The 15,759-nt window shown below is 38.6% G+C and overlaps 1 protein-coding gene across 2 annotated transcripts; it reads right to left on the bottom strand.

The window, feature by feature from the left end:
- Window positions 1-335: 335 nt before the first annotated feature.
- Window positions 336-5,044, bottom strand: hlx1 (H2.0-like homeo box 1 (Drosophila)). Of its 2 annotated transcripts, XM_066677521.1 has the most exons (4): window positions 4,498-5,044; window positions 3,725-3,898; window positions 3,022-3,206; window positions 336-1,005 (listed from the first exon to the last, which is right to left on the bottom strand). In XM_066677521.1, exons 1-4 carry the CDS (start codon window positions 4,937-4,939, stop codon window positions 679-681), a joined length of 1,128 nt encoding a protein of 375 aa, XP_066533618.1. In that variant the 5' UTR covers window positions 4,940-5,044; the 3' UTR covers window positions 336-678. The 2 variants fall into 2 exon arrangements, with proteins under 2 accessions (XP_066533618.1, XP_066533619.1); XM_066677522.1 differs by lacking the exon at window positions 3,725-3,898.
- Window positions 5,045-15,759: the final 10,715 nt, after the last annotated feature.

The raw sequence follows: 15,759 nt of genomic DNA, 5'->3' as shown, positions 1-15,759 counted from the left end.
AGTCATAATTCTGTCCAATGTTTTGCAGGAGTTGTTGACTTGCAGACTTTCAAGGATATTTTATTTAAAGTATTTGAAGGGGGTTGTACTATGTACGAGTTGTACTATGACCTCACTGTGATCTGTTCGAGCGTTTACATTTCCCATTAAAAATGATATATTTGTACTAAATACAAATTTAGTACGTAGAATGGAGTTAAATACTACTACTTATACTACCACTGAAACAGAAAAGATCTTAATAATAATAATATTAATAAAGAATAAAGAGTAACGTAGAATAAATAAATGTTATTATACTTATTGCTGTTGTTGTCATTATTTTTATTGTTTGTTTATTAATTTAATGTCTAAAATACATCTACGACAATGATTTCAACTCTGTGGTAAGAATAAGTAATACTTTATTTACATCTTCAGTGCAAATACCTACGGACATATGTATATAATACAATCAAGTTCCTCGTCGTTAAGATGACAAATGCGTAAAAATTCACAGACGCCCAAAAAAGTTGAACAACAGAAGTGGTTCAGACGAATATTCACAACACTGAGCGGATTCTTTTCTCCTGTGAGTGGCATCAAAGGCCAGCTGGAGTTCGGTCCCTTAAGACCCTTCTTAAATCTGTTCTGGGGGCATCTTAGTGGTCATTATACAGGTTGGATTCGAGTTCAGGTTCATAAAAGCGTTTGTGTCACTTCAGGCGTGTCTGCGCAAACGTTGTTCGTGGCCGCTGATTCGTCCGTGTTTCCGGGGAGCGGGCCATGGCCCATGATGACCCCGGCTGTGCTCAATTCAGAGAGGTCTTCGTCTCTCTTGTCCTCGGTCTCGTCCTCCAGCTCCGAGTCGCTGGGCTCGCTCTCTGCCTCGGAGTCCTCGTGTGTTTTCGACTCGGTTTCCGCTGCTGATTTGTTTTCCGCCTGCTCTTTTTCTTTATCCTTCTGCGCTTGGGCTTCTTTGGAATGTCTCCATTTCATCCGGCGGTTCTGGAACCACACCTTAACCTGAAAACAAGCGCAGAGTTTAGCATACTCCTAAAGAGCTGAGGTAAAAACAACAGTTCGTCAAAACATATGAAACTGTAATGGCCCCAGTCCGTTTTAACAGTTAACCCAGGTTTTTATTTGTAATATGTGTGTGCTATAAAAGAAGCGGGAAATGTGAGTAAATGGATGCTAACAAACCACAACAAACACTCCATTGTGTTGTTTGCTCGGGTATAAACACGAACGCGCGCGACGTGTGAACGAGTTCATCCACAGAAAACAGCAGACTGTCTTATTAAAAATGTGAGCCCGTGTTCATTTTCTAAGTAAAAACATATTCGTATTTTTACACGGTGTAAACGTTTTTGCTGTTCCATGCGAGACAGACTTCATTTTAATTGTTAATGTAATTTATAAAGGTCGACACAGGCCTACTTTTATACTTTTAGTTTGTTCTTTATTTTCAATCTAAAACAATAAAACGTAAATGTGCATTAAAACATGCAGAAGTGCGTCTTCAGTAAAGAACTACTCACTTGGGGAAAAAATTAAACACTGACGCTCAAACTTTTGCATGTCTATGCAATGCCTGTGATTGTCAAAGCGAGTCCAAGAGAGCATGGGCTCTATTGTCTATTAAGATAAGCCCAGGAAGCACTAGGAAGCAACGTTTCTTTATTTGTTTAGAAATGTGTAATCATGTGATTTTTTTATTGATCGAATAAACAAGCTTACTACAATTAATAAAGAATTAATCGTCCCTTGTTTATCATAAGATGACACACGTTTCACAATGACACACAGTTATGACCTTTCATCATTTGCAATAATCGACTTTCATTTCCCTAGGAATCTGCATTTCGCAACTTCATGAGGCATATTTCTTCTGCCTTCTTTTTATTGATGCACCATGTGCTTCCTGCCTTTCGACTTCTTGTGGCACGGTTATAACCTCCCTTTCATCTCGATCAGTAAAAATGAGTGATATGAATGTACAAGTTTCAAATCCTCGGGTTCAACTGAACAATAAAAAGCCTTAGTCCCGCATACCCCCACGAAAATGACTTTGTCTTATTTACATATTCATTCACACCACATAGACATCAAAGGGGTATTGGTTTTAATTTGCATGATACAAATGTGTTAATATCTAGAAATTTATAAATTACCTTGTATTAACACAAGTTATAGCAAAGTAATAAACTGAAACGTCATATTTCAGACATGACATTTTTTCCCCTCAATTTATGAAGACGGCGTATATTTAGATAAAATAAGAGTTAAATGAGTCACAATGAGCGTAAGATCTCTTGGAAAAAAAATGGTGGGAAAAAAGAGTGGTGTTGTAATGCTCGTTTTTGTTATCGTTATCTCTGCCATAATAATGTTATGATGTGAACTATTAAGTAATCCTGACTACATAGAAGTTATGTGTGTTAATTTGTATAAGGGGTCCTATAAATGGTGTAAAGACGTCACTTTCACGCCCTCTACGTGCTGCCAGTTGTTACGTCACTAAATCAAATGTGTCATTCTACTGAACACGTATAAAAAACGTAATTAGTGCTACTGGGGCTGGTCCCGTTAATCTCTAATAACAATTCCTGCAGCAACACTGTTACAGTGCATATGTTCACTGTTACATATTACTTACGTTAAAAAAAAAGCTCATGTAAATACACATCCGTAAGTGCCGTAAGATCGTGTGGTTACATGTTATTATGTATCAAGATCAGAAAGTGTAAGGATTAACACTAATAATAAAACAGACTGTTAGAGAAGTTTAATAATAATAAAAATACGATAATAAATTGAAAACAATGCATAAATCACTAGTAATGACGCTGGTGTTGTATGTATTAAAATTGTTAACCTAGAAATTTATTAGAGATTATACATAAACTGTGAGGACCTTCATTTTGATGCAAATTTAAAGCAGCGTTTTACGTATTACACCTGTGCTACTCAAGTTTTGTCCAAGAGTCAAGACCAAACGAAACAGGTAACTGAAGTTCCCTGAGAGCTGCTCCCCACCTGAGCGTCTGTGAGGCCCAGCATCGCGGCCAGCTGCTTCCGGTCCGGTTTCGTGACGTATTTCTGGATCTCAAAACGCTTCTCGAGCCCCTTTCTCTGCAGGTTGGAGAAAACGGCTCTGGACCAGGACCTCTTTCTCTTGTAAGTCTGCGGCATTGTGTCTTTAGTGAGAACTGCGTATGGCCCTGGAAGAAGAGGAAAAACGTTCAAATGGATTTGATCTGCATTTGCCTCCTTAGACGGTGTCATATTTATAATCATGTTGGCCCACAATTTACAGTCAAAGTTTGAACATTCCTGAAGAAATTAAAAATATTTGATATTCTATGAGTAATGAAGTCTGCAAGAACAAAGATAATTATGGCAGTTGTTTTGCGAATGTTAGTGAAGAATGATTATTTTGTCAAGAGTTTAACACAAAGACTAATACATTAAATGTGCTTTGACTATTGCACAGGAATGTGGTTAATTTTAACAACCCAAAAATAACTGAAAATTGTGTGTTCTCTGTAGAGGGATAGTACTAGGTTTTACAAAATGCGTGGTTTGACCCAAGTTTAACCCCCAAAAAATGTGCACACTACTGTACAAGGTAAAGCCTCTCACGCACAGGCCATGAGTCTCACTTCATTGATCAGTGCAGAGCTGTGAACGTGTTTAAAAAGCCTTGCTTGTTGGTTTGGGAGGGGATCTGCTACAGCACCTGGGAAGGTATCCTGGTACTGATGCTGGCCTGACTGCCTGGAGGCGCTGCCTATGGAGCCCAGCATGGAAGAGGCATCGCTCATCCCCGGCTCTAAAGAGGCGAAGTACTGGCTCGGCTGCACGGAGACGAGGCCTGTTGACTGGCGCGTGGAGCTAACAATGGACGTGAGATCTGTTACAAGACGAGAGAAACCAATATTTGTATAATGTTAATGGAGTCAAATAAGCGGTGAAATTTAAAGAGCGAAAACTGAAAACTGGTGTCGTGTTCCCGAAAATGGAGCAAGTAACAGTAACTCTCCAAATATTTTTTTTTAGTCTGGGCTTAATCTTACTCTATGTCTAGGAACCTGAACATTTCATGATGCCTCTATATTCGTTTATCATTGTTGTTATTATTTTTATAATTAGTTTTATTTCTGTTGTTAATTTTATGAATCATTTTCTGGCCACAAACCGTTCCTGTGACATATTTAACGAGACATATATGGTGGTCCAGGTCAAAATATCCCCTAAGTTTATGCACATTCTGACGGCTCTCAACAGCCCCAGCTTGGACACTCTGAATTTCCCCGTCTTTAAAATGATTTATTATCATTGTTAATGTATTTATAGGTCACTGTCAGGGACTAGGTTTCCCAAAGGCATCATAACACAAACATGATTATTCCATAAGCATCCCACTAAACACAAAGACGTTTTTGAGAAACTGACACAAGAACCAACGTCCACAAACAAGTCAAAACAACGAACCACTATCCAACTCCTTACCTCTGAGCGAAGATGACTCTTTAGATTTGGGCTCGAATTCTGTGGATAATATCCGATCGATGCCGAATTTGAGGTCTTTGCTCGATGGCGGCGGTGCCGACGGGGAGTTGATGGTGGTTCTGGCTACGGAGCTCAGGTGTAGTCCGTGTCGGTGGTAGGCTGCGGCGGCAGCGGTGTTTATCCGCGCTCCGAACACTGACGCATCCGGGGCCAGCGGTGCGGGCCGCAGCGGAGACCCAGAAGATTGCACCTGGGTCCGCGAGCCCATGTGAGCCATAAGCGCCGAGGACCCGGCCATGTTCTCCGCGTCTCCGACGTGTAGAATATCTGCGATGCAAAACGACGGCTTTTTCATCGTATCCACCGCGAAGCCCCCCGAACAATACGCGGACCAGAGGCTGAAATTGGACGCGTAGAAAGAATTCAGTCCTGTCGTGTACATCCTTCCCTTCTCTTCTTCCCAAACGATGAAAGAAATCAAGGAGGGAATCACGACATTAATTGTGATGCGTTTAAGGAGGTGCCTGAAGTTCACAACACGCCACAAAAGTTCTTGTCAACTATGAAAACTTCAGCCTGTGTCCAAGAGGTTCAACGCAGACGTTTCTTCTCAGATAGTGATTGGCTCACTCTCAGCCAGTAGGCGTTCAGATATTGCGGGACCCGCATTTTGATTGGCTCCGACTCAGCCAATCAGAGTACATGCAGCAAACTCTCACATTCGCCCCCAGATGTTCTGAGAAAACCCCACTAATGTCTGGTAACACCTCAGAATTAGATTTTTATCGCTGTTATTGTTCAGTTATATCCAGGTGCTTTGTATATATGGAAAAAATAACTTTTTTCCCCGCTTGCCGCTATTACTCTTCGCATGACTCTGATTCAGCACAATTTAGGGATGTCTCTTTAGGAATTTTGATTTTATCATTTATTTTAAATGCAGAGATTTGTAAAAATTAAATAAAAATAAGGTCATCACTTAAGCAAATACATAAGAAATTCACGAGTATCTGACAATAGAATTATATTCTGAGCCGGATGTACGATTAGGGTGTAATTAAAAATAAAACCAACAGTAGAGATTGCCGTAATCAAGTTCATGACCATGTATTAAAATTTGTTGTTGTTTTTTTTTAGTTGTTTTATTGCAGTGCCTTATGACTACCGTGGCTCATTGGCTCCTTGTTGGCTCTCACTGAGATTAGGAAACAGAAGTTTCTCGATGCAGGTCATCCTGTTTTTGATGGGCTCTGATTCAAGCCTAAATGAGCGGATATTCCTGCTAGATTTATCCCAAAATAGAAGATGCTTCAGTATTTTAGGATACAGCAGCGGTCCTTATTTCCTCCGGCGCGGGGAGGAGAGGAGGGAGGGGGGCTTTATAATGACTGTTAGCACTTCCTTTTTTCAATATTTGTGCAACTTTATCTCAACCTGCAAGTTGCTTGGTGACGCAAATCCGTCCCTATGCTTATAATAAACAGAGGAAATCTATTCTCCGCCGAAACGAAAACACAATTAACTTCAGAGGCGATACTTCATCCATATGTACGAGTGCGAGCCATCACTCTCCTATTATTACTGCACTACAAATAGAATGCAGGAGAATGGGAAATGACTCAAACAAAAGCTAATTATTATGATTATTATCGTTTTTGCTGCTGTTGTTTTGTTGGTAAAAATAGGGCATTTTTTTTCAAAATCCATCATCTGCTAGGTGTCTATATTTCACACCATTTTACGTTACTATTTCTGCGCATAATTTAACGATGTTTTGTATTTCGGTTCATTTTTCATTATTATTTGATTAGCATAAATTCGTTAAAACGCTCGCGAACTGGATGGTGGTGACAGCGTCAAACAGGCGAATTACTTGTGAAGATTTTAACAAATGTCCGCGGTGATGTGCCGCTCCTGAGGGCAGTCATTACTCCTGATTCATTGCCGGAAAGCTCTGCGACCCTGAGTGCCTCCTACAGCGCTGTTTTCGAGTGACACTTTTCCGGTTTAAATTTAGAGATGAAATGTAAGGTTCGCCCTGGAGCGCGCAGTCAAAACAATCCATGGAAGAGGATGTGCGAGACGCGCCGAGCCTCAGCACGCACTGCGGGCCAGGTGCGCGCAGACACTGACCGACCACAACAGCGATGCATAAAAGAGCCCGCACTGATCACTACAGACATTCACCCTGCAATAAACACACAAGTGGATTTAGGAATTCATCCATTCAGATCCCACAGGCACAGTAAAACCTATCCATTGTGGAGCTACACAATTGAAAACGTCAGTTTACTTTCTCAAATAAATAAATACTCCCTTATGGATAATTATTTATAAGTAAGTGACATTATGTGCATACACATGTGCACAATTATTTGTAAACATATACTTTTAAAAATAATAATTCCACCTATTTCTATCTATCTATCTATCTATCTATCTATCTATCTATCTATCTATCTATCTATCTATCTATCTATCTATCTACCTGTTTAGTTAGCTGGCTAACTAACTAGCTAACATTTAGTATTTTTCTATTTAAACACATTTACTAATATATTTATTCGTTTGAAATCTGACGACGATCTTTATTTTATTTATTTATTTATTTATTGATAAGTTCGATATATATATGTTCCCTTTTGTTGCTTCATTCCTTTTGTATTTACGACAGATTTATTTAATAATAGGTTATATTTACTGCGAATTTATATTTACTGTGAATCAATATTCGTTGCCGTTGGCGTGCATTGTAATAATAATAATAGCGCCATGTTCTTTGTTACGTGTTTGTATGTGACGTACTCGAAGACAAAGCTGGTAGCACATCAAAGTAAAAATGTCTCATCATATATTTATCCAGTGAAATAAGGAAGCCACTGGTGCGTAGTCGAAAAGTTTATTTGAACCGTTTGGTTTTCTGAAATTTACTGAGTCAGTGGATTATTTTTAATCTATAATTGTGATCTACTGATGATTTTGATCACAATCTCATATCCTAAATTCCTTTCCTGGAGCCGTAATGCGTATCTGAAGTTAAATCTTTCAAGTTAAAGAACGCTCAAACAAACACGATTATAATAAAATCAAACGCTGGACTCGATTGAATTATTCGCCTTGTGTCCCTCGCTGTCGAAAAAGAGAATCATGTCTAGGACTATTTCTGGCACTCGTTGCCTCAGGAAGGAACTTTCACAGATTTAATGGGGCCGGACTATTGTACTTAGGCCTTCTGTGTGGCTCAGAGCCAAGAGCTCCGAAGGCTAATGATTTCATATACATCACTCTGCGTGTGATCCGATATATTTCCCCTATTTCATCACAATAAGTACACAATAAATATTCTAAAAATACATCAGAAGAGTACAGGATATAATATATTTTAAAATAATATAATATAAATAAATATTGCAATCATCAAGTCTATCTCTAATGTAATCTAACACCCGTCTATCTTCCTATTGTTTAGTCTCCAATATCTTGTGCTTACTTTATTCAAAAATTGATATATACAAATATTTGACTAACCTATATAATTGTCTTAATCATGTCTTTGGATTTTTAAATACTGTGTTGATTCACTGTCGTCCCTATTAGACATACAGATTGCAGATGTAAAATTAGAGACAGTAGCTCAACTTTTTCTGCACAGTTTCCCTCGTCCATCATCAGTGGATGCTGTTGGCTGGATATTTTTAGTTGGTGGACCACTTTCAGTCGAGCAGTGACACTGAGGGTCTTGAAAACTCCAGTAGCACTGCTGTGTCTGCTCCAGTCACACCAGTGCAACACATAATTACACACCACCACAAATTTGCTTAAATAACCATGGACTTCCCAGGTAAAATGGCATTTTTGATGGCAGCATATGTCTTCAAAATCCCAGCAAATGCTTTCATAACAGTGATCACTCATACTGTAGGCACTGATGCACACTGATGTACACTCATATCATGACCTCATACTTTCATTAATGAGTCTGGATCTCTGGTCTCTTTTGCCTTTTGGAACAACCCAGTCTCCATATTTTCCTGAAAAACAGGTGAAATGTGGCCTTATGTGACCACAGCAAATGTTTACACAAGCTTAGGACCATTTCAAATGTGCAAGGGCCCGGAAAAATCTGTGGCATTTCTGCACAGTATTGATGTCTGGGCATCCTCCATAATAAAGTTTCAGATTGCATTTCTTGTTGGAGCAAGTCACTGTGTCAAGTGACTAAGGTTTTCTGAAGCACTCCCTAAGCTCATGCGGATATATTTATCTCAGAAGCATGATTTCTCAAGCACATTCAATATTGGTTTCCAGTTTTCTTTGTAGTCTTCGTACTTTGTCATTTTCCCAGAAAAATAAAGGTTCAAATGAGAAATAAATGTTAATAAATCTCTGAAATTTCCCGCAAATGGGATTTGTACAGGAGTGTATTCATTTTGTACAGGATTTGTACAGGTGTGTAACATCATTGTTATGCGCTCTGATGTAAATTTAGCATTTTTCATTATTAGAACACTTTTCATTCCTTATAATGTCACTTACAATTGATATATTCAAACCTAATATAAGTACAAATAATGTAAATTCCGAAACAAAAAAAAGCCTTTTAAGTGCTGAATATGTCATATTGGGGCAAGTAAAAAATAAATATGACTTTGCCATATTTATAGGATTGTGCAGGCTTACATCAAATGGTTAAACAAATATGCAAGAACAGTATTAATTGTAGTTACAGTAACTTTAAAAAATGTATATACTGATGCTATATACTGATGCACACAGATATATAAATAATGCATTTATTATTACTTAAAAATTATTTATCATTACTTAAAATCCCATGTACACAAACACCACAACAACCATTCTGTAACATTTCTTTCAACATTTTATTCATGAAATGGTATCAGAAAGGGTCCTATGCAACAGGTTACTAAAGCATTTGAATTGTTAGAAAGGTTGGAACATACGTTTTAGGAACATAAATAAGCTTTTAAAATAATAATTTCTGGCCTCTATACACTCACAGAGCACAGCATCATTCTGTAAATGAGGTCAGAGGTTCACAAATTCACAAACCGTCATGTGACCGCATCCAGGATATTCAGTAAATGTCACTTAGGGACATCATGACTTAAAGTGAAGGATAAAGCTGTGTGGAGAACGTTCCAGACCTTATAAAGAGTTTGTGACACATATGTCTCCATAGGATTTTATGAGCTATAAAAAAAAAACTGACACATTTAATTTAGAAGATGATTCCATATAAATACAGTTCATATCACAAATAATAGAAATCTTTCAAAAACGATACATCTTATTAAAAAATTAACTGTTTTATCAACAGATATTATCTGCAGTGGTATTCACAGTGTAGCCTAAACATAAGACAATATTTATAAATCATGTCTCTTCATAGATGAAGTAGATGATATACTAACAGTCCTTGAGTTCGGCAGAAGTCTTCCATCTGAACAGGGTGTGTGAGAGTAGACTATATGCCAGTATTTAGATGAGTCATTAGAGATATTTGAAGGTCATTTCTCTTGCTCTTCATTATATGGTAGCATCATCTTCGGCAGCATGGTCCTATGAGACCGGCTGATAATATTTCTGGATATTTGGAGCCCTCAGTGCTGACCTGTCGCCGGGTTATAAGTGGGTTATGTGGACTGCTCCAGCTCCAGCTGCCTGTCACCACTGACAGGGCCCATCATTCAGGGGAATATTAAAATTGAAATATCATAATTGTCAGATGCGGATGATGGGAAAGTTTGGGAGACCTAGTGGGACAGCTGCTTTTGCGTGTCCCCCCAGGCCCTGCAATGGGCGTCCAGAGAGAGATTCGAGACCATCCATCCAGCTCCATGAGTTTGGGCTTCGGTAAAGGTTGTGTCCAGGAATACACATCTTGGATTTCAAGCATTTTATAGGATCTTGGAAAGACTCAGCGTGTATTTTCATATTAAAGGAATACTCTACTCTGTCTTTCAAAGTAGACTCCCACATCCCTAATGTCAATACCATCCCAAGGATGTTTGCCCAAGGACTCATTTATGTAATGCGGTGTGCTTGTTTGAACAGGGACTTAAACCCCAGACTGCTGCATGAAGGGCTGTGGTATTACACATTATGCCATACCAACCACACTGAAAAAAAAATAAAATAAAAAAATAAAATAAAATAAAATAAAAAAATAAATAAAGAAAATAAAGAAAAACACTTTTATTATGTATAATTGAAGGCTTAATTTTCATTATGTTTAGATCATGTAGATAAACACATCACATCATATACGTGTTAAGCTCTGCTCAATGAACCTTTAAAGAAAATAATTTTTAAAAAGAACATGATTTATTCCAAACAAAAATATTTTTAATAAAAATATCTCTGAATTCCACCGTGTCCGTAGCTGAAGGTTTCGTAAAACGCATGCTACCAATGTATTAGCCTAGCTGTATTTCATATTACCAGAATTTATTAGTCCAGATATAAAGACACATAATTATGCTCGAGCTGTTCCTGCAGACTCGGGTTAACAGTTGGCCTTTTTCCTTTCAGCTTCGTCTAATGTGGTCTGCGTCTAGAGAGAGAGGACTCCTTTTCATCCTGAAGGAGGATGTTCTACCGGCCTGGAGACACGGTGGAGACGCGGGACGGACCTCGGAGACACGGACAAACCGCACGAGCCGCTCGTTAAAGCATGAAAGCGGAAAGCGCCGTCCTGAACGGTGTCTCACTGTCTGCCTGTTAAAACCCCAGCGTGTTTACAGCAAAATCAGCGAACCAGCTCACACCGTGTAAAAAGGATGAGTTGGTTTATGTATTAAATCCTTAGTCACTATGGTGTACATATTTAGGGTGCCTACATTTTCTACATTTCCTAAATCCTAGAGTTTGGTCCTAACGGCCCCAGAATATGAATGGCACTTATACTGAATTATTTTATCAGGAACCAAATTAATGACTGAAACAAAAGCGTCCATTACCCCAGACAGCGAGCGTATATCCGTCCACTGGCATAAAATGGCTGGCACACCACTGACTGTACACCACTGCTGGTCCACCATCGGCTACCTTAGTGAACGTACAATTACGAATTCTTATGAAGCAAAATATCCTCACATACAAAAGACAAGGTTTTGTAGGTGTGGCCTTTTAGTAGAATATTTAACTTTTATCAAGTTGCATTACTTGCTTCCAAAAGCCTTGGCTGCAGCCAAGACAGGCCAACATTTCTCAGCTGTATACAACGATAAATATTTTGGACTTAATTTGGAATTTATATCAGACTTAATCTTATTATTTATTTATACATGTTTATATGATCTTGAATTTATTACATATCTTGAAATGAATTACTCTAATTTATACACTTGCATACCTAACATGGGCCTTATATCATATTGATGGGAGTAATGTGTTGCCCAGGGAAATGTACTACTGGAAAACCATATGTACAAACATTCACATGGACATCAATTTGAAATGTATCCAACATAATTATCACTGCAGATCAGGTACAGGCAACAGTTTAACCTGTTAGTAGGCCTCTTTTAGCAGGATAATGCTCCCTGCCGCACTGCACACACACTGTGGATAATAATATGAGAAACATGACAAAGAGATTGAGGAGATGCAGCTTAAAAGATCTGCTGCTAAGATAGCACAGGGAACCTTTAGATGTGTTTAGTGTCCATGATTCCTTGAGGGTCTAGGTTGTTTTGCTGTAGATAGAAGCAACAGATATAATCTCTGGCATATTAACTGATTAATACAGGGCCTACAAAACAATGTGAGGTTTTGTAATGTGATTTGCACTTCTTAAAACAAATAAGATCTAACTTCCAAAAAAACATTTTGCTGCATTACATTTTGATGGCTTTGTGAGTCACTGGCTGAGCCACAGCAGAGAACCTTGCCCCTGTAGACGTTTGGACAGTGGAGAGAGCTCAGAACACTGAAAAGCATGAAAAGGGTTGGGGATGTTATTCTATTCCTGCTCCATATGTGGATACTGACTTACTTTGAATGTTTCTTTGCGTTAAGGTTGAACGTTGTCTAAGAAACTCCAGATGCCTCTGCCATGAACACACACGCACACACACACACACACAGAGAGAGAGAGAGAGAGAGAGAGAGAGAGAGAGAGAGAGAGAAAGAGCATAGCATACCAGACTGAGACAGTTTTATTTTACTCATTTACATACACAGGGGCTTCATAAACACATTACACCATTTGGTAAAGAAACATCTTCCGAATTTTATTTTAATTATTTCAACCTTGAACGCCTTTAAGTCAGTCTAAGGCTGTTTTATAAATGTTCACTGTAGCCAAGTACATAATATATACGAAACTAAATGAGCGGAATTACGGAATTGACTCCAAAAATGAGTGTACTAGTGAATAGGATGATTTTGAACCTATGAGGAGTATCCGGGTCAGCGTACACGGGGTTAAACAGAACGTGAAGTGAGCTAAATAAGAGCAGGACTAATGGAAACGCGAAAGGTCAAAATAACAAACCATTAGTGTTTCAGCTCGCATTGTCCTGGCAACGCGCCCGCTCCCGCGGAGCTCCAGGCGCGCTCCCGCTCGGGTCTGCCTCGTTAAGGCCAAGGTCCTCAGCCTCCTCTGTGTGAGCGCGCAGTGATCGATCGCGCGCTTGTTTACTGCGAGCCATCAGCGCTGAGCTAAAGCAGAGCCTCGTTGTAGCTCTGGAAGCACTAACCGCGGCTTAAGGCGGCGAACCCGTTATTAATTGGTGCAATAAGACGACCTAAAGGAAGGAAGCTAAGCTCACATGTTAAAGAGAGGATAAAACACGACACCAAATCAGTTTTGAACTATGTCAAGAGTTCAGCAGTGACTCCTCTATAAAGAATCTTTTAAGCTTCAGCTCGGTGGTATTTATTATATCTTAAGAAATGTTAAATACGTGGAATGTATACACAACGATACAAAATGGCGGAGTTGTTTTAGAATGCAAGTAGCCTGGACTGTCAGAAAAATTGTCAGTGGTGGTACCCTCAGGGGTACATTTTCAGTAACTTTACTGGAGCATATTCTATAACATTTGTAGATTTAATATTTTATTTTAATATTTATTCACATATTCATTCTCATTCTGGAGAAGATGATGTCATGTACCTTTAGGGAGCACAACTGCACTTTAAAGCAACTCCTGTAGCTTAAAGGTACAGGTAAAGTTAGATTTTCACTGTTTATAACATACATTATTTTTCGAGAGTGTGTAGAACCAGACTGAAAACCCATTAACTAAACATCCAGTTTTAAACAGATAGCCTATAGATAAACCTCAAAATTTAAACCACTGACGTGTGCATAAAATAATATTACAATTGCAGCTAAAAAGATTTGGAACATATTTAGACACATCTGTCAGATCTTAATGTGCTGCAACCATCCAAAAGCGTGTTCCCAACATACAGTGGTTAGTACTTAACAAAAGTGGTTACGGTAACAGGGACATGGACGAAGAGGCACCAGGATGAAACTTTGACACATTCCACCATATTGTTGTAGGTCAAGTACATGCCTTAATGGAAACAATATGCTCCAATTGCAGTGGCATCTTTCAACATGAGCCCTGCCACAAACATTACTGCACAGCAGTCGTTTGAGGAACATGACAAAAAAGTTTGCAATTGTGCATTTGTGGGTTCTGGACAAAGAAGTCAAATACAGGCCTTGCCTTGCCACCTACAAGACATAAACCATCTGCTGCTACACACAAGCAGGTGTTATTAACTTAATGGCTGATTACTGTATAATGAATGAGTAAAAATCAAAATTTATTGAGGTTTAGATTATATTTCAGAATGACTTTAATGACTCATCAGACGTTTTGGCTTTGCACAGTTGTAATACATTACAAATCCTCTTAACTGAAGCGGGATACTGAATGCCAGTTACTCAGCATAAAGTGATTTCCATTACAGAACGGTGACTTTTTGTAATGCCAAGTCCTGAAGATTACAGCCATCCCATACTGGCTTTGGGCCTTGTCCTTTGAATATACAGATATCCTGAAATGTTCAATGGTCATGTACTGTAAATGACGACATCCCCAAGTTCTGTTATTTTATGTTGCCATACTTGCTCATGCAGTCATTCAGTCTTTCACAGACTGGTGAACTGCTCCCTATCAATACCTCTGTAAAAAATAATTCAGCCTCTCTGGGAACCCTGGGGTTCCACCAGTGGGTTTTTTTCTTTCTTTCTTAAGAATTACACAACTTTCACTAAACAACCTATTTTCAGTTTCAATATTTGATACAATTTCTTTGTATAAATTAAATGTAGGGCTTACATTATGACAGCATTCTGTTTTTATTTAAATTTTTGCACAGCAAAACGTGAAAAATGGGTCTTGTATAAAATTCTTTAATAACATTACAGATTGTCCTGTGGCGCGCCGTGACATATTTTAATCTCAGGTGAGGGGTCCGTGTAACTTTACGAAGAGTCGTGATTAATTTGACTAGGGACATGAATTAAGAGAAAAAAAAACAAACAAAAAAAAAACAAGCGCTATACACACGTCAATTTTAGTCACCTACAGATCAGAGAGCGTCTCTAGTCCAGATGCACAAACACGATTTACACTAGATTAACACGCTGCTGCCCTCTAGCGGCCAAAACAAACGGCCGAATGGTTGTCTCTTTTATAAACGAGCCAAAAGCCCTATTTATTAACACTGAGCTCAGATGGTGAAGTGATCATTATTTTTTTCTATTCCGTGTTTACTATTCAACAAAGGAGCAAGAAAATACTCATAAATGCCTCCTGCAAGAAGCTGCATGTGCATAAAAAAATGGAAAAAGCTGCAGGAGAGTGTGACTGTGAAACTGTCCAGAAAGTGACCCTGACCTAATTCCCAATATGGACACATGTCTGGGGAGCAATTTGGTGCTGAATCCAAACACATTTGTGCAGCAATATTCCCATAATTCTGCGTAGCTTTGTCAAATGCACTTGAATTTATGACAGATGGGAATACAATGTTTATTGGACACATGCCTGCAGTCCCAAAAGCTGTAAGATGCAGATGGTAAAATACATAGCTCCATTAGTGTGTGTGTGTGTGTGTGTTTTGTTTGTTTTGTTTTTTTAATATCAATAATGGTAGTCTACATATAAAATGCAATCTTTCTTATTTTCCAGTTTACTGATTTAACATTTCAGTCAAGGTCTGAAAAAGTTATTTGGCTTTTATTTCTGGCTAACAAGTGGAAATAAAAAA

This window comes from Hoplias malabaricus, chromosome 7 (genome assembly GCF_029633855.1).
Source record: "Hoplias malabaricus isolate fHopMal1 chromosome 7, fHopMal1.hap1, whole genome shotgun sequence".
Classification (NCBI taxonomy): domain Eukaryota; kingdom Metazoa; phylum Chordata; class Actinopteri; order Characiformes; family Erythrinidae; genus Hoplias; species Hoplias malabaricus.
This window is presented reverse-complemented; position numbering and strand designations above follow the sequence as displayed.